This window comes from Nelumbo nucifera, chromosome 2 (assembly GCF_055504915.1).
Source record: "Nelumbo nucifera cultivar China Antique chromosome 2, China Antique-T2T, whole genome shotgun sequence".
Lineage (NCBI taxonomy): Eukaryota > Viridiplantae > Streptophyta > Magnoliopsida > Proteales > Nelumbonaceae > Nelumbo > Nelumbo nucifera.
In genome coordinates this window covers 20,656,389-20,681,731 of record NC_142650.1, presented here as the reverse complement: position 1 = coordinate 20,681,731, position 25,343 = coordinate 20,656,389, and the positions used below count along the sequence as shown (strand labels likewise).

The following is a 25,343-nucleotide window of genomic DNA, read 5'->3' as shown; positions in this document are numbered from 1 at the left end:
TTTGAGAAAAGGTAAAGTGTAATTGTATTAAAGATAAGTAAAAAGGTGAGGTTTAAATCAAGGTGCTACTTTAACTGCTATATTCTCAAAGTGTATTGACTCCAAGCGGAAAGCCCTGATTTTAGTTATATATGATATTTACCACCTAAGTTTTATATTCTGCATACAGAGAAAATGTGCAAGCTAAATAAATCTATTTATAGGCAGTATCCTAGAGCTTGGTTTTGATCACTTTAGGAGGGTTGTTCAGCAAATTAGTTTCCACTAGCAACAGATTGCTCAAATTTTCTTTATCAAGAGAGGTGACATGTTGCCATGGCTGACAGCCCTTATTGTGTATGTTGACAACATAGTAAAGAAAATAATCCTTCAAATATTGCTGAACTTTAAAAGATTTTAGAGTGCTAAATTTGGGAATAATGGCAACAATGAATTGTGGTATTCTTTGGGTATTTAAATTGCTCAAACATGGAATATTTGACTCGCAATGAAAAGAACATCCGTAATTTACCAAAGGATATAGGTAAGCTAGGAACTCAACCAACTGAAACTCCTATTGATCCAAAGTCCAAACCAAAATTCAGTGCTTTCAATGGGAAAATCTTATGAGACAACGGTATGCATTAAAATCTGATTGATTAATTGTTGGGACAGGTTTATGATCAACCCAAGCCCGAGGTCAAGCCCGATCTTCCCAACCCGAATCCAGCCCGCATTGTAATTTGATGCAATTGGGTTGGGCTCGGTCCCAGGCCGGGCTCGGTTTGGTCAATGAACCACCCGCTCTATAATCATACATTAACGTATACATTTATGCAAGTATATATATATATACATATATATATATACTTTTAACAATTGAAACCCATATATTTTAAAACTTACTAAAAAATAAAACCATTCTTTATCCAAGTGATGACTAAGCAATTCAACTATTTGAATCAAATTGGCCAACCATTGAATTCATAGTTAGATAATAAAATTTTTAAATAGAAATAAATATAGAAAATTACAAAAATGTAGAAAAAAACACATTTATGATATTTTTATTAATTAAATTAAAAAACAAGAATTATTTTTATTGATGATGAAAATGAAATACATAATCTAAAACTAACCAAAAATGAAATTATTTTCCTATTTAGCGGAGATCAATAGTTCAACTTTTGGGTCAAATCTATCAACCTTTAATGTCATAATTAAATAATAAAATAAAAAAATAAAAAATAAACAAAAATAAAAAATACATAAATTTTATGAAATATAACAATATTATTTTTACACACATAGAAATAAAAAAATATATAGAAAAAAATTGAATACATCTATAACTCCATATTTACACAACTATTAAAAATATAAATAAAATTGTGGAACTTTCTTTTAACTAAAATACCCATTATTTGAATTTAATCCTATTTAACTGTGAGGTTTAAAATGTAGTTTGAACTACAATTTTCACCTCATTCAATTCCCTCTCTTTAAATCTTACATTTTTTGATAAATAAACAAAAAAGTATACACTAAGAAGATAAAACATTACAAAAAAAGAAGAGTCCATCCAAATAGGTAAGCCTGCCAATGATACCCAAAACTTTGTAGCCCAATATGAGGTGCTTACGTAATCAAATTCAGATTTTGCAATCTGCATCCGATTAACAGTGAGAAACAAAAAATGTAAAAAAAATAAAAAATACATGAATTTTATAGAAAATTTTGGATACATTTTTTTTAATCAAAGGTAACTTTTTATTAAAGAAGTCAAATTTTGGATACATTATTCCTATCATTATTATCCATCTAGAATTACCACGTGCAAAGCACGTGCACACTTACTAGTATATATATGTATGTATGTATATATACAAATATGTATGTATATATGCAAATACGTATCTATATATGTATGTATGAATGTGTATAGTCAGGTCGGGTTCGGGCTATCTAGAGGCTAGGCCCGGGCCCAACCCGAAAAATAAAAAAGCCCGAGTTCTTGTGCCTAAGCCCAGCCCAAGGACCGAAAATCCAAGCCCAGCCCATGTAAACCTTCAGGCTGGGTTGGTTCAGGCTCAGGTTAGGCCTGCCCAGTTGCACCCCTAGACAAGACCAAACATTTGATATGCAATCAATGTGATTAGCCAATTAATGGATGAACTACAGGTTCCACATTTTGAGGCAACTAAATATATGGAAGGAACTTAGGACAAGGTACATCATTTGCTGGTCAGAGTAACACAAAAGTTGAAGTGTAACTAATGCAAACTGGGCTGGATCATCTACTTCAAAATATTACACATTTGTAGGAGGCGGTCTTGTGTCTTGATGAAGTAAAAAAAAAAAAAAAGTCTGTGATTGCTCAATCAAGTTTAGAGGTTAAGTATAGAATTCTGGTTCATGGAATTTTTGAGCTATTGTGGCTATATACTTCTTTTGATGAGCTTGAAATGAAGTTTCAGACTCCTCTAAGGTTGTATTGTGACGACCAAGCTGCAATCAACATCACCTACAATCCTGTCCAGCATTCACACTAAACATATTGAGGTAAATTGGTCGTAGGAGTTTTTTTGTAAATAAAGAAAAATCTTTATTAGAAAGAAAATTGGAAATGAATACAAAGGGTGATAAGGCATCACCCAAACCCATAAATCAACCTAACCACCCCTAATTAAAACATAGGGCCATCAACCAAAATCCAAAACCAAGTAAAACCTCAAAACAACCCACCACCAGAACCCAAAAGATATGAAACCGAAGCACCTAACTTATCCTTTCCTCCCAACATCCAAAGTTCAGCCTAGAATACCACCTCAACAGAAATACAGAATTGCTTTCCCAAGACTAATATTAGGACTCATTCATTTCAGACCTTCCTCTGTTGAAAGACTAAACTCTTTTTTTCTCTTCAAAGCTCTTCTTGTCTTCTTTACCCTTTCTTAATTCCGACCCCAAATAGACCTCCTCTCAATCTATCAAAAACCTTCGAAACTGTCACAGTTCTGGAGTTATTTTGGTGCTTGAATCTTTTAACTACAGAAAGATTGGCCTTAATCCTTTTCCACTCCCCATAATGATCATTAATCCTTTCTAGCTCTAAAACCGCATTCTTCTCAAATACTTGCTCCACTGTCAAAGTGGTGCCCTTCTCCACCTCTTCGACTAAAGACCCAACATCAGGATTTTTTTTTTTTTGTTCAATGACAAAGATTTCATTAAAAAAAGAAAATTATAAATACAGCATCCAAGAGAAGGGGTAAACTCTCTTAGCACTCCCTAAGGACAGCCAAAGTACAATGAAAGAATTACAAGCATGCCCACAATGAGTGAACGCTTCCTACCCCCTGTTTAGCTAAGGCATCAGCAAAGGAGTTAGCAGTTCTTTTAACCCACTGAAGCCTTGTAACATACCCCTTGACAGCCACTTGAATTTGTTTGTTTCATTTGCATATTCCCAAAGTCCATTCTCTTCTTTTTCCAGCCAGCCAATAACTACCTTCAGGATTCGGAATGTCTGCCTTATCTTCCAACAATCCCCCGCCCCCAGCCATTTCTTCCACTTTCTTAAAGGCTTTTCTAGCAAATCATAGGGATTTCAACAGTTGCAAGCAGAGGGGAATTCAAAATTGGTCATAGGTTGGACGCAAACAAATAATTTGGGCACTTGGTCCCTTAGACGGTATGCAAGGGAAATAATTTGGGCACTTGGAGCACAGTTTAATTGGACTAGGAGGTCAGCAAATGGTTTGGCTGATGCTTTAGCAAAGCAAAGGGTTAATAGGGAGACTTTATTTTATTTAGCAAAAAATAGGGAGACTTTATTTTGGGCATGCTTGTAAATTGATTATGTTTGAGGGATCACCTTATTTTGGAAGATGACAGTTGTAATTCTCTTATTTTCAAGCTTAATGAAAGTTACCGTTTCTATAAAAAGAAACATATTGAGGTAAATAGCAAACAAATGTTTATTTGAGATAGAGTTATTTGGGGGAGGTTTCTTTACCTTTTGTCAAGTTAAAATTGCAATTAGCAAATTTTGTGACCAAAGGGGTGATCAAGTCTAAGTTAGAATTTAACCTTAGGAAGCAGGGCACAAAAAATCTCTATACTCAAGCGGGAGTGCTGAAGATTTTGAGTTTTCATGTCTTTTCTATTAGTATTATAGCCAGGAGTATTTTTGTAATTATGCCTTTTATTACCAGTAATAAATACTAATGAAAGGGACTGAATGCCCATCTTTTCTCCCCTCTTCAAACGTGATGTTTTTCTCTTTTCTTTCCCTTTTATTCTTCCTCTTCCTTCTTCTAGACCCATACTATTTGTACGAAATCTGATGCGGCACGATCCGGGCACTCCTAGCTGGCGGCTGACTGGCTCCTATCTGGCAACAGACGGCACCTGAGAAGAAAGTGAAGGATCCCCGGGGGATTTGCCCGGCAGGAATACTCCGAAGCTTAAGTTAGAACGCTGGGGAAGAAAGTAAGAGTGTAAAGGGGCTAAGAGTGTAGGTCGCGCTGGATCACTGAGTTCTCAAGATTAGCTCGAGAGCAATTAAATTTCAGATAAGATCTCAGATGTTCGAGAGAGAGAGATTCCCTTCAACTAGGGAGCTCTTATATAGGCGTTCTTGTCAAATCGGGCGTAACCGCCACTGGGCTTCTGTCGCAGCCGTTATCTGCCAGGGCTGCGCAGGTGACCGCTGCAAGGTACTACCCAATTGGATGGGTGACACGTCCCGAGAGGACAGGCACGCCACCATCTGTCGAGAGATGTGGGTACAGTCTGTCGAGTGGGCACGGACTGCACCGTCAGTCAGGAGACGTGGTGCAGTCTGACGACTACGGTCTTGTCAGATAGAAGCTTCCTGAAAGCATCGCGTCGCTTAGTCGCGAGCTACCTTGAAGCGAGCTATCCTATCGCGTAGTGAGCTATCTTGTCGCGAGCTACTTCGTAGCGAGCTCCCAGGGGTACTTCGAGGTTACCTTTCTCAAGGTTGTCTTTGGGGTAGTTTTTCTGCCCAAGTGTTGGAGCGAGCTGGTTACCCTAGCTCGCGAGTTGGGATAGTCTTGGAGTATTCCCTTTCGGTAGCACAGGGGACCTTGAGCTCGCGTTGTAGCGAGCTGTCCTGCAGGCTCGTTACTTAGTCGCAGTCAGGTTGTGGTGCTGAGTTGTTGCTCGTGCGGAGTCAGGTCCACGTGTCATTGTCTCAAGGGTCGGGTCAAATCATCCTCCATCAATTGCCCCCCACTCCTCAGGCTAAGAGTGCTACCTTAGCGTGAGGAGTTCATGAAGTGGGACAGGTGGATTTGACCGAAGTTCAAACTTCATTGACTGCTCGCATTAAATGCGTGCACAGAAGTCAGGAGATTTCTGACGTTTCGAATGCCGAAAAACGCGCCGAAGCGGCTCTTAACTCTGGATGTCGTGCAGCCATCATTACCTCAATCATGGGAGACGTGCAGCCAGTCACATTTCGGTTTCAGAAGACGTGCGATCAGCTTGACTGCGAACCGTCAAATCTATCTCAATCTGGACCGTTGATCTAGGGGCACAGTGGCTATAAATAGGAGGGCCCCCAGGCCTCATTTTCTTTCACGCTAACTTGTTGTCTTCGGATTCTGAGGCCGCGCATCCATCTAGTCTGCACGAGCTCTTCTGTTCACACCGTTTCATCTTTCCGGTGAGTCATTCATTCTGTTAATCATGTATGGGTATCCGCACCACGTTTATCCTCGGGACGGTAACCAAGATGACGACACCCCCTCGAGCTCGGGGGGAGCTTGGGAGCAGGTTCCGGAGGCTCAGGAGGCCTCCGGCAATGTGGTTTCTACCTCTCGAGGCAGAGAGCCCGACACCTTCGGTCCTTCCTCTATGACGATAGGGGGACTCAGATCTCTAGTCCGCCATTTTCACCTTCCCGGGGACCTTATCTACGGTCTCCCCTTTGGTAACTTTTCTTGGGAACATGGTCCCAATGATATAGTAATTTTCCAGGAACAGCTCGAGGCTGGCCTGCGTCTTCCCCTGCACCCCCTAATAGTGGAGGTGTTGAATCATTTTAATGTCACCATTGACCAGCTCCATCCCAACGCCATCCGGAATGTGGTTGGGACCATTTCCCTGTGCTATGAGTACTGCCTCCCCCTTGATCTCGATATCTTTTCTTCCACTCTCTGCATTAAGAATGCCACTCCCGGAGCGCCTCCGGAAAGGCGTTCTTATTACTTTTCTCCCCGCCACAGCTTTAAGCTTCTGCACGACCTGCCGAACAGGGTTCCCGCATGGAAGCGGGACTATTTTGCTGTCCGTAACCCCGAGGGGTGGCCCTTCCCAACTTAGAGGGGCGCCATCCAGGACCCTGGGGCTGAGTTGGACTCTGAAACTCGGAAAACACTGCTGTCCTAGGCAGCTGTAGGCCTTCTCTGTTCAGATTACTTGACCGAGGAGAAGCTCACGTAGGCTGGCCTGAGTCCGGGTAGGTTGCCTTTTAGGTCACGTAGTGCCGTGTAAAAATATATCATGTGTATACATACATATGTTTTTTCTTTTACTGGACTAATACCTCGTGGTTTTTTTGGCAGCTATCATGTCTAGTGTTGACACGCGCCGCCTTCTCTCCAGCAACCAGAAGCGTAAGGCGAAGAGGTCGCGTCCCGACCGAACTCCCACTTTTGGGGGCACTGAGTTCGAGTCTGCTGAGCCAGACTTTGTTTCTCCACCGCCTGAAGTTCCACCGGCCCCATCTGAAGGAGGCGCCGGAGAGGGTGGCCTCGAAGAGGGCAAGCTCCCGAGTCAAAGGGTCATTCCTCCTGGTCCTTCCCGCCCATTCCCCTACCCGCAGTTCCCTGTAGGGAACTGGGAGGGGGTCAATGACTATATCGTGGCTGGGCGGAAGAGCCGAAGGGCAATCTGCCACGAGGAGGTCGCTAGGTGGGGGGAGATGGAGCCCAAGGCGCTCCCCGCGTTTGCCGCCTCCCACTGTATGGTGGTAAGTAGTCTTTTCTTTTTCTTCTCGTTCTTTCCCTTCTTCTGTTGTCCTCTGACCTTAGTCTCTTGTTGGCAGGTGAACACCGCCATCCACGCCATGGCCCTCCAGACGAATATCCACTCCGGCGATGCTCGCAATCAGAGAGTCATCATTTAGAAGCTCCAAGGCGAGCTTGACCAGGCCCGAGGGGAGCTCCTTCACACTCGCAAGGGGAGCAAGGCCCAGGAGCTACTCGTCCGTGACCAGGAGGCGCAGATCGCCAGGCTTTCCGAGGAGAGCACGCGCTACAAGGAGGAGTCATTGAGGGTGGCAGCGGAGAGGGAGCTTCTTCGCCAACAGGTTCGGGACTTGGAGTCTACACTTCTGGACCGAACTCGAAACTTCGACACCATGGTGGAGGCCGAGCGGGAGAAGGCAGTCTAGGACTTCAAGGACTCCCAGGAGTATCACGACCTCCAAGTGGAGTATGGCTCGAGCTCGTACCGCTCCGGATTCAAGCTCTACCGCTGGTTGGTCCGAAAGAAGTTCTCTGGGCTCAACCTCGACGGCATCACCATGAAGGGCCTGGCTCCCGAAACGGCGGACCAGGTGGAGGAGGAAGAGTCTAACTCCCCGGAGGACGAGGACGAGGTGGGGGAGGTGGACCCCTGAGGCTGGCGGTTGTTTTTCTGTTCTTCTGACTGATCACTGGTGGTTCCCGGGTGCTAGAACCCGGTCTTCAAAGATCTTCTTGGGCGGTTGTGCCCTTTTTTATCTCTTGTTGAACTTTCTCGAGCTGTTTAGCTCTGTTTTTTTTTTTTGGAATGGCAATGAAGTTTCTTTTTCTACTAAGTATGGTGTGCTCTTTTTATTTTTTGCTAAAGTGATCTCGCCACTCGAGCTATTAGAGCTGCATACTCAAAATAGGGTTTTTCAGTAATCGTTATCCCGAGCTATCCCTTAGCGCTTAAGGCATCTCTATGGTATACCGCGAAGTAGTTACCGTGTGTGCCCGGACTGTATGTTTGTAGGTTGTACCTTACTTGGTCCAACTGATGTACTAAGACGAGCCATGCTTCGTAGGGTTCAGACCCGAGCTGCTTACGCCTCTGATATTTCATACCTTGCCTTTATCAATGAATTGGCTAAGTCTTTCATAGTGCCGAGGTCTTAGTTAGCTCAGTGTTTTAGCCCTTAGGCTGAGGGCGTGACTTATAGTCTGCCCTTGAAGTTTGCCCATGCCATATAGGCGACTGGGTCTTATTGCGTCGAGGTCGTGTTAGCTCGGCATTTTGGCCCTTAGGCTCTGGGAGTGACTCATGGTCTACTTAGTAGTTCGCGCATGCCATAGAGGCGACTAGGTCTTATTGTGCCGAGGTCGTGTTAGTTCGGCATTTTGGCCCTTAGGCTTTGAGAGTGACTCATGGTCTACTTAGTAGTTCGCCCATGCCATAGAGGCGACTGGGTCTTATTGCGCCAAGGTCGTGTTAGCTCGGCATTTTGGCCCTTAGGCTCTGGGAGTGACTCATGGTCTACTCAGTAGTTCGCCCATGCCATAGAAGCGACTGGGTCTTATTGCGCCGAGGTCGTATTAGCTCGGCATTTTGGCCCTTACGCTTTGAGAGTGACTCGTGGTCTACTCAATAGTTATAGGTAATACTACCTTAAATTGACAATATTCCATTCCCGAGGTACTTGTTTCCCTTCAAGGGTTTCGAGCTCGTATGTTCCTTCCCCGAGCACCCGTTTCACTCGGTAGGGTCCTTCCCAATTCGGTCCGAGCTTGCCAGCGCCGGGCTCAGGTACCATAACTTTATGAAGGACCAAGTCGTCGACGCAGAGGTTCCACTTCTTGACCCTGGCGTTATAGTACCGAGCTACTCTTTGCTGGTAAGTTGCGGTCTTGATATATGCGAGGTCCCTTACCTCGTCGAGTAGGTCGAGGTTGGTACGTAGCTTGTCTTCATTTGCCTTGTCATCATATGCTTCCAGTCGTAGCGAGGGAACCTCGATCTCAGCTGGGATGACTGCCTCGGTGTCGTGGGTGAGGTTGAAGGGAGTCTCTCCTGTGGCGGTCTTCTCTGTGATTCGGTAAGCCAATAGAACACTGGGTAGCTCGTCTGCCCATAGTCCTTTAGCTCGGTCCAACCGTGCCTTCAGTCCGCGGAGGATAGCTCTGTTCGTGACCTCTGCTTGACCGTTTGCTTGAGGGTGTGCGACCGAAGTGAAATTCTATCGGATCCCCATATCTTGGCACCAGTTCTGGAATTTGATGTCTTCGAACTGCTTATCGTTATCAGAAATCAATACCCGAGGTAACCCCGAAGCGGCACACTATGTTCTTCCAAAAGAAGTTTTAGACGTTTCGGGCTGTGATCGTTACGAGGGGTTCAACTTCCACCCACTTGGTGAAATAATCCACTGCTACCACCAGGAACTTCCTCTGGCCTATCGCTGGTGGAAATGGTCCGAGTATATCGATGCCCCATTGCGCGAAAGGCAACGGGCTGGTGAGATACTTGAGATCGGCAGCGGGCTGATGGTGGATATTAGCATGCTTCTGGCACTTATCACGCTTTCTGACGAGCTCAATAGCGTCTGCTTTCATTGTTGGCCAGTAGTATCCCTGTCGTAGTGCTTTTTGGGCGAGGGCCCTGCCCCCCAAGTGTCCGCTGCACAGGCCCTCATGAGTGTCACGGAGTACGAGCTCGGCTTCGGAAGGTCGCAAGCAGCGCAGGTAGGGGAGCGTGTAGGATCTTCGGTACAGCCGTTCGTCTATCATGACGTATTTGGCCGCCTGACGCTCTACCGTTCTGGCAGCATTGCGATCTGCAGGGAGGGTCCCGTGTAGCAGGAAGCTGGCGAGCGGGTCAATCCAGCTCGGCTCTGCTTGAACGACAGGAAAGACCTCTGCCCCCCTGAGTATGCTAGGCCGAGGCAGGTTCTCTATGTACACGGTTCTCATGGTGTTGGTTAACCGAGACGGGGCGTCGGCCTCAGCGTTCTCCGACCTCGGCACTTGCCTGATGAAGTGTGACTGGAAGTTGAGCAGAGCCTCTCTTACTTTGGCTAAGTAGGCAATCAGAGTCGGTTCGCGAGCTTCGTATTCGCCTGTGACCTGATTGACCACGAGCTGGGAATCGTTGTAGATGATGATATGCTTGGCTTTCACTTCTTTGGCTAGAGCTAGCCCGGCTATCAACGCTTCGTACTCCGCTTCATTGTTGGATGCCGCGAACTCGAAGCGTAGTGCATACTCCAGTTTTGTGCCACTAGGGCCGTGCAGAACTATTCCGACTCCACTGCCCTGCTGGTTCGAGGAGTCATCTACGTGAAGGATCCAGGGCTCCTCATCCCAGTTCGCGCTTGGCCTAACTAGGAGAGATGCCGCACTGGCTGCTACCTCACGGTGCTCGGACTCAACCGGCCTGGGAGATCCGGGCTCACCCGAACTGGGGGCCTCATGCTCAACCGGCCTAGGTACTTCGGAGCTGAAAATGCATTCCGCAACAAGTCTGCTAAGGCTTGGGCCTTAATAGCAGTTATTGGCTTGTATTGGAGATCGTACTCGCTGAGCTCAACGGCCCACTTCGTTAGTTGACCAGAGACCTCGGGCTCGAGTAGGACTTGCCTCAGAGGTTTGTTGGTGAGGACGATAACAGTATGAGCTTGAAAGTACGGACGGAGCTTTCGGGCTGCAATAACCAGTGCATAGGCCAATTTTTCTATCTCCGGATATCGTGTCTTTGCTCCCTGCAACACTTTACTAATATAGTAGATAGGTTGTTGGACCCGATCTACTTTTATTAGTACCGAGTTGACCACTTCATCACTTGCCGAGAGGTACAGCTCTAAAACATCACCCTCTTCAGGCCGGGTTAAGACCAGTATACTAGCGAGGTACTTTTTGAGCTCGTCAAACGCGAGCTGACAATCGTGGGTCCATTCAAACCTTTTGCTTTTAATTGCTTTGAAGAAAGGTAGGCAGCGATCTGCCGACTTGGACATGAAGCGGCTCAGAGCGGCTATTCGGCCATTCAACCTCTGAACCTCCTTCACTTTTCGGAGTGGTCTCATATCTAGGATGGCCTTTATTTTGTTCGGGTTGGCTTCAATGCCGCGCTGGTTAACAATGTATCCTAGGAATTTACCCGAGGTGATGCCAAAGACACACTTATTCGGGTTTAGTTTTATATTGAATCTACGCAGAATTTCAAAAACTAAATTCAAGTCTTGTATTAAATCACAGGAGAACTGGGTTTTGACGGCCATGTCGTCTACATAACATTCTACCTTTTGGCCAATCAATGGCTCAAACAATTTATTTACAAGTCTTTGAAAGGTCGCCCCGGCTTAGCCCAAAGGGCAAGACCTTGTAGCAGTACAGGCCAAGCTCGGTTATGAAGGCAGTCTTTTCTTCATCTGCCAGGTCCATCCTGATCTAATTGTAGCCCGAACAGGCGTCTAGAAAGCTCAACAACTCGTGCCCCGAGGTCGCGTCCACCAGACAGTCGATCCGGGGGAAAGGGAAGCAGTCCTTTGGGCAAGCTCGATTCAGGTCGGTGTAGTCGACGCACATGCACCATTTACCGTTAGCCTTTTTCACCAGAACGGGGTTGGCCACCCAGCTCGGGTAATGGACTTCCCTGATAAAATCGGCTGCAAGGAGCTTCTCAACCTCCTCATCGACTGTCCTCCATCGCTTTGGGCTAGGTTGTGTTTCTTCTATCTAACAGGTCTAACTACAGGATCAGTATTAAGCTTATGAGTTATGATGCTAGGGTCTATGCCGGGCATTTCTGCCGCAGACCATGCAAAAACATCTAAATTTTCAAGTAAGAAGCGTACCAGTTTAGATCACAGAGGCTCCTCGATGGAAGCACCGATCTGAAGTGTTCGGGTTGGATCCTCCGTCGAGGCTGGGATGGAGACGATCTCTTCTGTGGGCGCACCTCGCTCCTCGCTCTGCTCCGTAGGTCACTCCAGCTCAAGGTCATCGACCACCTTGGCTTTCCCTTTAAGGACGGCGACGTAGCACTTGCGAGACTCAAGCTGGTCACCTCGCGCTATCCCGATTCCAAAGTCTATGGGGAACTTCATAGCCAAGTAGTAGGTGGACACCACAGTCCGTAAGGCATGGGTAATCGGCCGACCCACTATGGCGTTATACGGGGAGGGGGTTGGGACCACTAAGAAATCGTGGTTGAGCCTCACTATGCTAGGCCAAGTGCCGACCTCCACGGGTACTGTAATCCTTCCTAGGGGCCTGACTTCCTCTCCGTTGAAGCCTACCAGGGGAGTGTTCGCAGGCTTTAGATCGCTCTCCTGGAGCTGTAGTTGGTCGAAGGCTGCTTTGAAGAGGATGTCCGTCGAGCTGCTTGAGTCGATGAGGACGCGCCTGACTTCAAAGTCATTGATCTTCACCTTTATGACGAGCGCGTCATCATGGGGGTAGTAGACCCCACGGACGTCATCTTCTATGAAGATGGGATCTTCCAACCTTGGCCGCTTTGGGGGTTTCTACTCTTCCCTGGCGGCTTCGCAAGCTGATGCGCGAGTTGCAGCTGAGGTACAGCCCGCCACAATCGTGCCTCCAACTATGACATGGATGGTCCCCCGAACTGGTCTCTCTTCGGGGGGCTGCTTCTGTGGCTGTTCCGCTTGCCTGCTGGACTCGGGAGCATCTCTACTCTTCTCCCCTTGCCGACCTGCTTTATTATTATTATTATTATTACTTTGTACAAAATTTCTCAAATATCCGCGACGGATGAGTTCTTCTATCTCATCGCGAAGGTTTTTACAACTTTCGGTGCTATGACCGTGATCTTTATGAAAGCTACAGTACAGATTTTTATTTCTAACATTAGGGTCCGCCTTCAGTCGAGGTGGCCACTTCACGTACGGAGCGTCCTTGATCGCCATGAGGATCTCGACCCACTTCGTGTTGAGGGGTGTATAGTCCCTTTCTGCTACTGGAACTCGGAAAGGCTGATTTGGCTTTGCCCCCCGAGCTTGGTCCCCCTTCTTCCTGCTGTCACCCTGAGCTGGGGGCTCTGGTTCCCTCTTCCTTTTCTCAAGGGTCCGCTCGCCCTTCTGGTTGATTTCCTCCTCCGTCCCTATGAACCGGTCTGCGCACTTGAGGAACTCGGTCACGGTCTTGGGTTGATTGACAACTACGTGCCACTTGAACTCTTTGTGGGTGATACCTCGTTTGGCTGCGGTGAGGCGAACTGCGGGATCCAGGTCGGGTATCTGTAAACAAGCGTCGTTGAACCGCTTGATGTAACTCCGAATGGACTCCCCTTCCTTTTGAACTATGCCGAGGAGGCTTTCCTGAGTTCTCGAGCACCTTTTGTTGGTGACGAAGTGGGAGGTGAAAACTTGCACAAACTGTGCCCAGCTTCTTGTCGAACCAAGCGCGAGGTTACGGTACCATGTGCGGGCTACCCCTTTGAAGGTGGTGGAAAAGGCCATGCACATGCAGAATTCACTGGCTCTTGCCAAGTGCATCTGGGACTGGAAGGCATCCACATGATCATTTGGATCGAAGGATCCATCATACTTGTCCAGTGGAGGGAGCTTGAAGTCCCTTGGCATGGGGACAGCAAAAAGTTCTGGAGATAGTGGGGAAGAAACTGAGAGGAGAGGGGTAACTTTCACTTCACCTGAGCATACCTCCTCTTTTCCTTTGAGCTCGGGAGAGACTCGGGTAGCAGTTCGACGAGCTCGCCAGCGTCTTTGCTGTTGCTTTGCTGGCTCCACGTTGGTGCTTGATTCTTCAGTGTCGCCGAGCTCGATGGGCTCACATTGCTGGTGGTGGTTCTGAGCCGAAGGGCCCTGCCTATAATCTGCGGCCAGGACCTCGAACGGATTCTCTTCGAGTGGGAGCTCGAACTGTGAAGGTCGGGGCGATACGGGCTTGGTTGGCTGGGAGGCCCCCGACTTGCCCACAGGCTGTGAGGCGGGGGTGGCTGGCCTCTCCTTCTGGCTATGGGAAGAGGCTTGGCTCTTGGCGGGATCCTGGGCCTGGGAGGCCTCTCCCCGGCGAGGTCGTTCACTTCGACGGGATGGCTTGGTCTGCTTTGTGGTCGGATGCCGAGGGGGAAGCGACGATTGGGCCTGAGGCAAAGAAGGAAACTGCTGCTGATACTGGTATTGGGAAACCTGGTGCAACACTTGCTGTTGATAGAGTTGGAATTGTTGAAATTGTTGCATTTGAGCTTGCATGGCTCGCATGCACTGCATTAAGTCCTCCAACTGGTTCAGGTTGGCCGCTGGGGGCACAACCGAGGGTTCAGCAAAGGTTGTCCCAACTGTGGAAGGGAGTGGAACGACCGCGGGTGCCACTATGAGAGGCACGTTCAAACTGGGAACTCCGTCCACGGAGAGGGGGACGGTGAACTGCCCAATACAGACAGTAGGAAGTTGGGGTTGCTCCCAAAAGCGTTCTGGCTGGCACCACGTCCGACGTTGCTGGAGAAAGCCATGAATGTTGAGTTTTCAAAAAATGAAACTATAAGAACTTAAAGGAAGGCTTCTTGAAGCTTTTCCCACAGACGGCGCCAAATGATGCGGCACGATCCGGGCACTCCTAGTTGGCTGCTGACTAGCTCCTATCTGGCAACAGACAGCACCTGAGAAGAAGGTGAAGGATCCCCAGGGGATTTGCCCGGCAGGAATACTCCGAAGCTTAAGTTAGAATGCTGGGGAAGAAAGTAAGAGTGTAAAGAGGTTAAGAGTGTAGGTCGTGCTGGATCACTGAGTTCTCAAGATTAGCTCGAGAGCAATTAAATTTCAGATAAGATCTCAGATGTTCGAGAGAGAGAGCTTCCCTTCAACTAGGGAGATCTTATATAGGCGTTCTTGTCAAATCGGGCATAACCGCCACTAGGCTTCTGTCGCAGCCGTTATCTGCCAGGGTTGCGCAGGTGACCGCTGCAGGGTACTACCCAATTGGATGGGTGACACATCCCGGGAGGACAGGCACGCCACCATCTGTCGAGAGACGTGGGTACAGTCTGGCGAGTGGGCACGGACTACGCCGTCAGTCAGGAGACGTGGCGCAGTCTGATGGGTACGATCTTGTTAGATAGAAGCTTCCTGAAAGCATCACATCGCTTAGTCGCGAGCTATCCTGTCGCGTAGCGAGCTATCTTGTCGCAAGCTACTTCGTAGCGATCTCCCAGGGGTACTTCGAGGTGACCTTTCTCATGGTTGTCTTTGGGGCAGTTGTTTGCCCAAGTGTTGGAGCGAGTTGGTTACCCTAGCTCGCGAGTTGGGATAGTCTTGGAGTATTCCCTTTCGGTAGCTCGGGGGACCTTGAGCTCGCGTTGTAGCGAGCTCCCCCTATAGCGAGCTATGACGTAGTGAGCTATCCTGCAAGCTCGTTACTTAGTCGCAGTTAGGCTGTGGTGCTGAGTTGTTGCTCGTGCTGAGTCAGGTCCACATGTCATTGTCTCAAGGGGTCGGGTCAAATCATCCCCCATCAAAATCCAAGAAAATAAATCAAGTTTCTTTAATCATCAACATCACTTCTTCCACCCTAGAAACCACTATAGGACCCCTGCCTATTAGCCGTCAAATTAGAGCTAGTTATATACCATATAACACAACCCAAGGTGACTGTGAGCATAGAATAACAAATTTAGTAATTAAGCAATGGAATGAAAGCTAATATAGCTGAAGATTGTAAGTTTTGCACTCTGGGTGGATTGAAGAATCAACAGACACTGCTGGAAATCATTGAACAGACAGTGAAGTGATGAAAGAAACTGGGAAGGTTCTTTATTGGTGGAAGCAATCATTCCACTGATTTTTAATAGGCAGAAGCTAGAAATATGGTTAAACTGGACTACTGGAGACAGAGGAGACTGATGAGATTTTTGTAAGTGAGGTGGTATATGTATCTATGCAACATATATAACAATGGTGTATGCAACAAGTAAATAACCAGTCGTAAGAGGAGGGAGACACTCAATAGGGAGGAGGAAGATTGGATCTTTCTCTATGCAAGGAGATGAGCATTTGAATTCTTTTCTATGACATCCATGCTGGAAGAAAGGAACAAAACACAAAGTGAAGATGGTTTGGATAGATTAGTTGCAAGGATTCCCATTATTCTGTTGATTGGGAGCAAGTGGAGGATCCCATCTGCATATATTAAGAAAAAGAAGATCTTGAGTAGAAAGTAAATTCCCATATACAAGAGCCAAGAGTGACAAAAGGAAAAAGGGGCTCTTCTCTAGTGCATTAGGACCTGTGAGAGTTCAGTAGGTTTTCTGTTCGTTTATTGGGAGTGTCAGGACTTGAGCAGGGTCTTTTGGTTGGTCCACCTTAGTTGGCCTGAGGTGATTCAAGCTTGGGTGTTCCTTGATCCAATATATGGTATTGTGGTGAATGTAATAGAAAGTACAAGAAGACAACAAAAAGAGACAGGTCTAGTCCATGCAAGCTAATGAGTTTTTCAGTAGATGTATGGATATAATGTCCTTCCCTTTACCAAACTCTAGAACCATCTTACCTGGTCTGGAGATGCAAGACTGTTGTTAGGATCTGCAAATTCTGCTACAAGTTCATCTGCAACCTGAAAAATAGCTCAGGTTATGTCACAAAAAAGGAGAAAACATCAATGATAGTGCAATAACTCAATGCCCATCCAAATGAAAGTTGGTAATTGAAAAAGGAATAGCAAATATGCAATCATTAACCACTTTTCCTTACATGTATATTTTGAGATACAAGTCAAAACAAAAGACAAAACTACCCTTAATAACCAATGAAGAAAGGAAAAAAAGTAACCATGGCACTCACATAAATTGACTCACTCTCAACACTCCCCCCTAAGCTGGGTACAGATGTTAATCATGTGCAGTTTGAGAATATTGTCTTCAAATCCTAGTTCTACAAACTCCTTTAGTATAAAAAGTCAGCCAATAGCAGATCTTTCCACAAGCAACATATTCTCAAATGAAATGTCGGTCAACTTCAATATGCTTCATCCTATCATTCTTGGGTTATGTTTATGTTAGTAGCAGCTTGATTAGTACAACCTTAAAGGCCCATCAAATCCCTCCTAGCAGAGTTTTCAAGCACTGTAACTCAGCCACACCATATGCCACAGCATGACACTTTCTTTTTGCACTAGACCTCGCTTCAATAACTACTTCTTGCTCCTCCATGCCACAAGATTTCCATCTATGAATGTGCAATAATTTGAGGTTGACCTCCTATCATTCACACAACCAGCCTGGTATACACCAGTGTAGGATTCCACCTTATAATGTTCATGTACAGCAATAAAAGAAACCTTAAGCTGACCCAAAACAGAATTACAAATGTGCTCAAAACATATGTCTTCTTTGAACCTCCTTGCTTTGCTAAGCTATCTGCCAAACTGTTGGCAGATCTCCTAACCCATCCTACCTGGATTGACATGTTCCTTGATTCCATTTAAGTCTTCGAAATTCATTCTTCAACTGCCATATCACCCCTTCCCCTTTCTGCAACCATTTTATCACAGTTTTTGAGTCTCCCTCGATGATCAGTCTCTTAATACCCAACTCTTTAGCCTTCTCAACCCCATATATTGCAGATAGAAACTCTGCCCTTGCCACATCACCCTGCTCCACAGGACCGGAGTACAGAGCAATAATGTTTCCATTGTCATCTCTAATGCCCCCCCCCAATGCCTGAAGGGCCTGGATTACCCACACAACTCCCATCAAAGTTCAACTTCTTCCAACCATCTGTTGGAGGAGACCATGCCTCAAAAAACTGTTGTCTCGTAGATGAGGAGGCAGCAATAAGTCCCCAAACCCTAAAAAATTCTTCAACCTTAAAAGCTGAAAACAACTTCAAGCTTTTTACCCAATGTGCCACCTTCAATGTTATTGTTTCGACTAATGCTTCCTTAGATTTTTCTTTTCCTTCAAATATTCTTGTGTTTCTTTCCTCCCAAACAGTCCAAAGTAGTGCTGCTCTAGTACACCTCCATAGAATTCTACCTTCAAATACATTCAACAGTCTATGAATGTGTAACTCTGGTTTGATGCATGTACTGGCTTATAAATTCATGGCATAAGAGATATTTGGTATAATCATGCATAAATATAGTAACCAACCAGCCCCTAAAACATTCCTTTATCATTGAGAAGTTCTTTTCATTGCCACTAAGTTTGCAATTAAGGTCCATAGGAGTATCAGCAGTGCCATTCCAAGATTCCCTATATCATTCAATACATCCAGAACATATTTACTATGGAAAATAAAGATTCCCTTCTTAGAATGAGCAACCTCAACGCCTAGAAAATATCTGATTCTGAGGTCACCAAGTCTTTAATTTCAAACTTAAACACTAGGAATTGCTTCAGCTTGCAAAATTCTATATTCCCGATGACCACAATCCACATATTCAATTAATGCACTCAAGATATCACCTTCTCGTTTGATGAATAGTGTATGACCAACATGGGATTGGCTATAACCAATTTTCTAAACAACATTACTGAATCTTTTAAACCAGGCCTAGTAGGCATCCTACCAAGATAAGCAACAAAATAAACATTTCATAAGAAACCTAATTACCACTCAAACAACAAGTCACCTGTTAATTTCCCTATAAGAACATCAGAAAGACAACACAAGAAAATAAAATACGTATATGAATTCAAGAGCCAACTGACCTCATTGTAAGTGGTTCTTCCCTTGCTTTCTACTTTCTCACAGACTAGAAATAATCACGCAAAATAGAGACACAGAGTTAGAAACATACTGACCAACATTATCGACTGGAAACGAGACTCATTATGGAGAACAGCCTTTACAGAGCAAAAACTACTACAAGCCTATATGATTGATTTAGTTTGAGACAGGGGCATCCCAAGACTTTTTTTACCTAACATTGCATCCGGATGGAAAATAACACAAAATTGGATCAAACATACCACAAATAGAAATAGGGGATGGAAAAGAAGTCACCTTTCATACTGAACTGGCGGAGACCTCTTCCACTCTTATCACCTCCAACTGCCCTTTGACCCCTTTTCTTCTTCCTTCCACTGCTTAGAAATAGAAGATGAAAGTGACATACTTCAGCAAAGAACAAAATGAACTCATGTTGCAATATACCTTTCAGGCAGATGGAAAAGAATTTACCCAGCTTCTGAAATCCACCAATAGTGAAGATTCGTGTTACAATGTAATATTATACAAAATGAACTCAAACTCAAAGGAAGAAGAGAGACAGAGAGAGAGAGAGAGAGAGAGAGAGAGAGAGAGAGAGATGCATGGATTATTCTTTCCTGTCCACAACCTTGAGGATTTTTTTATATAAATGAAGTATAATTTGTATTAATGAAGAGGGAAAGGCACCCTCAGAAAGGCATGTACATGTATATGAGCTGTACATGATAGAGACAAAATGTACAGTATATCTTTCACTGTAAAACAAAACTATCATCAAAAACAATCCTCCCTCTCCAATGAGAACAGAAATGATGGAAGTTAAAGCATCAGATTTAATGCTTCAAGGACTATAAGCATTCTGCAATGCACTAGAATTTAATACCACCTTCATGTGCACAATGAATTTGAGGGATTTTCTGGTTAATAAGAATTGTCAAAATATTGATGGAGTTCAACCATTCCCACCTTGTATTCAAAATAAATTCCATAGTTTTCCCATAAACCACACAAAAGTCAATACCATAAGAACAAATACCACATAAATAAAACTTAGCCTCATGAATTGAATTCACACCAAGAAATTCATACAGAGAGAGGAAGAGAGCAAAAAAAAGGTATTAGAAAAACTCACATAACGGCTCCTTGAGATCCAGCGTCATCTCCATGAATATCAAGGTGATTCAATCTACTAAAAGTGCTCTCACTGGCAGGAGTCGCCATAGCCGGCTCGCTCCGGCTTGACGGGGACCCCGCACTCCCACTTGTCGAGACGGATTGTCCCGAAAATGTCGTCCCCCACGACCTTGTTACACCTCCTCTCGACATGCCTGTTGGGTTCTTCTCCCCATCTTCTTGTTGATTCCCTCCAGTTACCATCCCTACTAATTCTCAGAAAAGAACAATAATAATTATAATTATTGCAACTATAATAAAGCAAAACAGCTATTTTCGGAAACAAAAAAAAAAAAGCGAGGAATCAACCAAAGAAAATTTTCAAATAAAAAAAAGCATAAGAAAAATGACCTTATAAGATCTTAAAATTGAAGAATTGGGCGGCCTGGACATGAACAGATGTAATAATCAGTGGCGAGGATTCCTATATTAGAACGAAGATTATAGATTATACTGCCATATAGATATCTCTCCTCTCCTCCTTTTGACAGATGTTCCTTGTAATCAATACGCGTAAGAGGAGATGGAGCCGTGTTGACACAAGAAGAAGAAAGATGAAGAAGAAGAAGAAGAAGAAGAAGAAAGTAGCGCCGAGCAATAGAAAAATAAATAAATAAATAAAAGCTGTTAGAATTTAGAAAGAGGCATTCAGTTTTGAGTCAATGGAGGGAGGAGGTACAGTGGAACCACCACCCACGCACCCGGGCTCAAGCTCTTGAATAGAGAGAAAAGAGGGAATAAAGCGGGCGTGGGGTGTTTGTTTCTTCTGTGACCGACGATCTTTGTCTTCTTTGTACTGTTTAAAGTTGCTGCCGTCTGATAATCCATGACCCTCCAAATCTCAACACTTCGGCATCATCAAATATACATCTGACATCGTTAAACCCATCAACTACCGGTTACCCGTGCGAAGTACGGACTTTGTTAAACAAAATATATAAATACATAATATTAATTGTTTTATATTTTAATTTTTTAATAATAAATAATTATTTAATTTTCCAACTCAGCCCAATTTGATCCAAGTTGGTTGGTTTTCTAGTATTTCTAATCGACTTTGGTTCAGTAATTTCCCAATCCAACTAAGTCAGGTTAGTTTCGGTTTGGTCATTTGTAAACTGACCCAATTATAGATATATATTAATAATTTTTATTTTAAATATACTTTTTTAATGTCAAAAAGTGGATAATTCTTATATTTCTTAGTCTAAAATATTTTATATTATAAATTAAAATTTTTTAATTTATTTTTAAATAAAATTATTGTAAATTTTAATTTAAATTTAACTTTTATAGCCTTCGGGTCGGTTTTAAAATAATTGACAGATATAACTCGAACTGACCGATTTTCACTAATGGTTGGTCAATTTCGAGTGACCATCTTCCTAATCCAATTAGATCAATTTGGTTGGCCAAACAATCTAAAACTGAACCAAACCAACTAACAAACGCTCCAGAGTAGGTTGTGAGGATTTGATGATGGGATTTGGAGTGGATGCGTTAGATGAAGAATTTTGGAGGTTGGGGATTGAAGAGGATGGAGTACATGTGGGTGTTGAATTGGAGGAAGGGTTAAATAGATGGAGTAAGTAGTGTTTGATAGGAAAGGTGGTTGGGGAGAAGGTGATACACCCTATTGTAGTTCGGACTTGGGAGCCTTTTTCCTAAATTAAGTCTGGGAATTGCAACGTCTAGTGCAAGTTGAATCCACCCCTCATGGATTGGTGTTTCTCTTCTTCTTCTCACATAAGGTGGATATTAGGACTATCCTTTCACAAGGCCCGTGGGTAGTCAATGGGTTGCAGCGTTGGTGTCCACATGTTTGAGTGGACATCTTCGTAGGAGGGTACCAGTGTTTGGTCGAGAGGGAAGAACAATGTGGGCTGATATTAAGTATGAACATCTACCAGTCTTCCGCTTTTACTGTGGTAGAGTCCAGATGTTTGAGTGGACATCTTCGTAGGAGGGTACCAGTGTTTGGTCGAGAGGGAAGAACAATGTGGGCTGATATTAAGTATGAACATCTACCAGTCTTCTGTTTTTACTTGGTAGAGTCTAGGGTGGGCCATGATGTAAAACATTGTACATGTAAGGTTGATGACAAGTCTATTGATTCGGAGTTACAATGGGGACTGATCCGGGCACTCCTAGTTGGCTGTTGATTGGCTCTTATCTGGCAATGGACGATACCTGAGAATAAGAAGGTGAAGGATCCCCGAGGGATTTGTCCGGCAGGAATACTCCGAAGCTTAAGTTAGAACGTTGGGGAAGAAAGTAAGAGTGTAGGTCGCGCTGGATCACTGAGTTCTCAAGATTAGCTCGAGAACAATTAAATTTCAGATAAGATCTCAGATGTTCGAGAAAGAGAGTTTCCCTTCAACTAGGGAGCTTTTATATAGGCGTTCTTGTCAAATCGGGCGTAACTGCCACTGGGCTTCTGTCGCAGCCGTTATCTGCTAGGGCTGCGCAGGTGACCGCTGCAAGGTACTACCCAATTGGATGGGTGACACGTCCCGGGAGGACAGGCACGCCACCATCTGTCGAGAGACGTGGGTACAGTCTGTCGAGTGGGCACGGACTGCGCCGTCAGTCAAGAGACGTGGTGCAGTCTGATGGGTACGATCTTGTCAAATAGAAGCTTCCTGAAAGCATCGCGTCGCTTATTCACGAGCTACCTTGTAGCGAGCTACTTCGTAGTGAGCTCCCAAGGGTACTTCGAGGTGACCTTTCTCAAGGTTGTCTTTGGGGCAGTTTTTCTGCCCAAGTGTTGGAGCGAACTGGTTACCCTAGCTCGCGAGTTGGGATAGTCATGGAGTATTCCCTTTCGATAGCTTGGGGGACCTCGAGCTCGCATTGTAGCGAGTTCCCCCTATAGCGAGCTATGACGTAGCGAACTGTCCTACAGATTCGTTACTTAGTCGCAGTTAGACTGTGGTGCTGAGTTGTTGTTCATCCTGAGTCAGGTCCACGTGTCATTGTCTCAAGGGGTCGGGTCAAATCATCCTCCATCAAGGACTATGCATGGCTACGAGCAGAAACGGTGGGCAGTAATAGAAGTGAGATATTTGGTGGTGGTGTTCCCCCCAATAATCATTATGGTTCAGGAATGACCAGAGAGGCTGTGAGAACTGAAGGGAAACAACAAATGAGGTGGTCGCTGATGAACTCGATGGCGGTGGCAATGGTGGTGGGAATGGAGGTTGATAGTCAGTTTACCGGTGACTGAGGTGGACAAAACGGTTACAACTGAAAAGGGTGAAGACGACATGCATGGTTCGTTGTGGAGTGTTGTCAGTAACCAACTCGAACGGTTTAACTAGGAAGATCTAGAATTGCCGATTGGATAGGGGTGGATGATAGAGATCGAATTGCAATCGTATCAGTATATTGATAGTAAAGGAAAAAAGGCCATGTATGTGAAGGCCCTTAGACAATTGTAATCGTATATTGTAGTGAAAGGTAGAAATTAAAACCAAAAATTCAACCGGCCGGCCTGGAGAAGGAACCTCTGGTTGCAAAGGTGGTACAAGTTACATGGAGGGAAATTTCAAAACTATATATAGCGAGTTGAGTGATGTGTCTATTGGATGGTGTAGGGTCCATTAAAGTACAACAAATATCTTCTACCAATGATCAACTAATGACTGGGTTTTCAGTGGTTGTCCCTCATCAACCCCGAAATTAGCCATGAAGGCATTAATATGGAACTGTAGAGGGTTGGGGAGCCCTCAAATGAGGAGGTTTTGCGTAAGGCTGAGTTTGGAAAGAATATATAAATGCAAATACATACAAAAATCAAGGGACTTGTGGTTGCGGGAAGGCGATCATAATACCGTGTTTTTTCATCTTTCCACGATAGTAAATAGAAGAAGACTGAACATTGCACGCTTAAAATAAGGAAGATGGGGATTGGGGGTGGATGGAGGATATAAAGGAGATGCAAGAATTATTTGTGAAATATTTCTCAGAATTGTTTTACTCTTCACAACCTGTTATGTCTCCTACAACTAGAAAACTGCTACGGCCACTTTTTTCTATCGAAGATAATGAGGCATTGACTAGGGTCCCTACAACAGAGGAGATACGTGACGTTGCATTTTCAAATTTGTGAGTTAAAGGCTCTCGGACCTGATACCAGGTATGTCTGCATCATTTTTCCATAAATCTTGGTCGATTATTGAACAAGATGTGGTTTAATTCTTTTATTCAATCATTATCCTTTGGGATGAGATGATAGAAGTTAATTTTACAATATAGTTTTTATTCCTAAGGTTAAATGTCCGGAAACAGTTGCTCATTTTAGGCCTATTAGCCTATGTAATGTGCCTTATAAAATTTTTGTTAAGTACTGGTTAATAGACTTAAAATGGTAATTGATAAATTAATTTCCTCACGGCAAGCAGCTTTTGTACTTAAACATCAAATAATTGACAATGTTATAATTGGACAAAAAGTTTTGCATTATATGAAAAAGAAAACAAGGCAAGCATGGTGATGGAAGTTCATGGCTAAGGCGTATGATAAAATGGAATGGGGATTTTTAATGAAGGTGATGGAAGTTCATGGATGTGATGAACAATGGAGAAGTTTAGTGAAGATGTGTATCTCTACAACACACAGCTTGCGGTGATTGTTAATGGAGAAGAATCTATTCGATTCACTCCTAGTTATTGTGGACTGCAACAAGGAGACCCACTGTCACCCTTCCTTTTTATTTTGGGGATGAACCCATTATCTTTGATGATACAGAGGAAAGTGGAACAAGGGGAATTGCATGGAATCCGGGTTGGGAGGGGTTGCGCGGTAGTGTCTCATTTGCTTTTTGCAGATGACTTGCTTTTGTTCGGTTTAATAGCTTTGAGGGAGGTAGATACAGTGGTTAAGATTTTAGCGGAATTTGGGGCTTGCTCCAATCAAGAGGTTAACTTTTCTAAATGAGGTATTTATTTTAGCAAACCAAAAATATTTCTTCTAGACATTGCCCTTTCATTACAAAGAGTTTGAGAGTGCAAAGACCAGGTAGCAAGGTGAAATATTTGGGTATGTCGATGTTTGTTGGAAGAAATCAACGTATGGTGTATGAGGAGGTGGTGGATCGAGTTCAATCAAGATTAGTTTAGGCTATGTTTTGGTTCACTGTACCGAGCCTCATTCTTTTAATTAGTGTTCATTTTAGGTAAGGATGGGTAAGAATGAATAACATTAGGTCACGTTTGGTTTGAAGGAAAATGTAAGGAAAGGAAGGGAAAGGTAAGGAAACTTGAACAAGATTTGTAAAGGTTTCCTCACCTTTCCTTTCCTTTCCCTACTTTTTCCTTCAAACCAAACATAACCTTAGAGTGTTTGATTACAAAATTCTTGCCAAGGGACGGAAAATCAGCACAATAGCACAAAAATTGACTAGCTGCAGCATGAAAAATAATCATGGCCCATCTTGCTCATTTCATTCTTTGAGGAAACTCTACCCAAAAAACTGTTGTCATAGATGTTTACTTTTGCGAAAGCACTTTTATAAAAGTACTTTTAC

The 25,343-nt window shown here is 44.4% G+C and overlaps 1 protein-coding gene across 8 annotated transcripts in view; it reads right to left on the bottom strand.

The window, feature by feature from the left end:
* LOC104595106 (transcription factor-like protein DPB) overlaps positions 1-20,643 on the bottom strand; it is a 43,398-nt gene extending 22,755 nt beyond the window's left edge. For 3 of the 8 annotated variants that reach the window (XM_088897513.1, XM_088897517.1, XM_088897516.1), the window contains exons 1-5: positions 20,168-20,643; positions 19,776-20,022; positions 18,938-19,017; positions 18,643-18,686; positions 16,482-16,544 (exon numbers count right to left, since the gene is read on the bottom strand). In XM_088897513.1, coding sequence (XP_088753639.1) covers positions 16,482-16,544; positions 18,643-18,686; positions 18,938-19,017; positions 19,776-20,020 — 432 coding nt within the window. In that variant the 5' untranslated portion in view covers positions 20,021-20,022; positions 20,168-20,643. Of the gene's footprint in view, positions 1-16,481; positions 16,545-18,642; positions 18,687-18,937; positions 19,018-19,087; positions 19,122-19,775; positions 20,026-20,167 lie in introns of those variants that run through there. The other 5 variants (XM_088897514.1, XM_088897515.1, XM_088897518.1 and 2 more) reach the window with 5 other exon arrangements.
* Between the last annotated feature and the right edge of the window lie 4,700 nt (positions 20,644-25,343).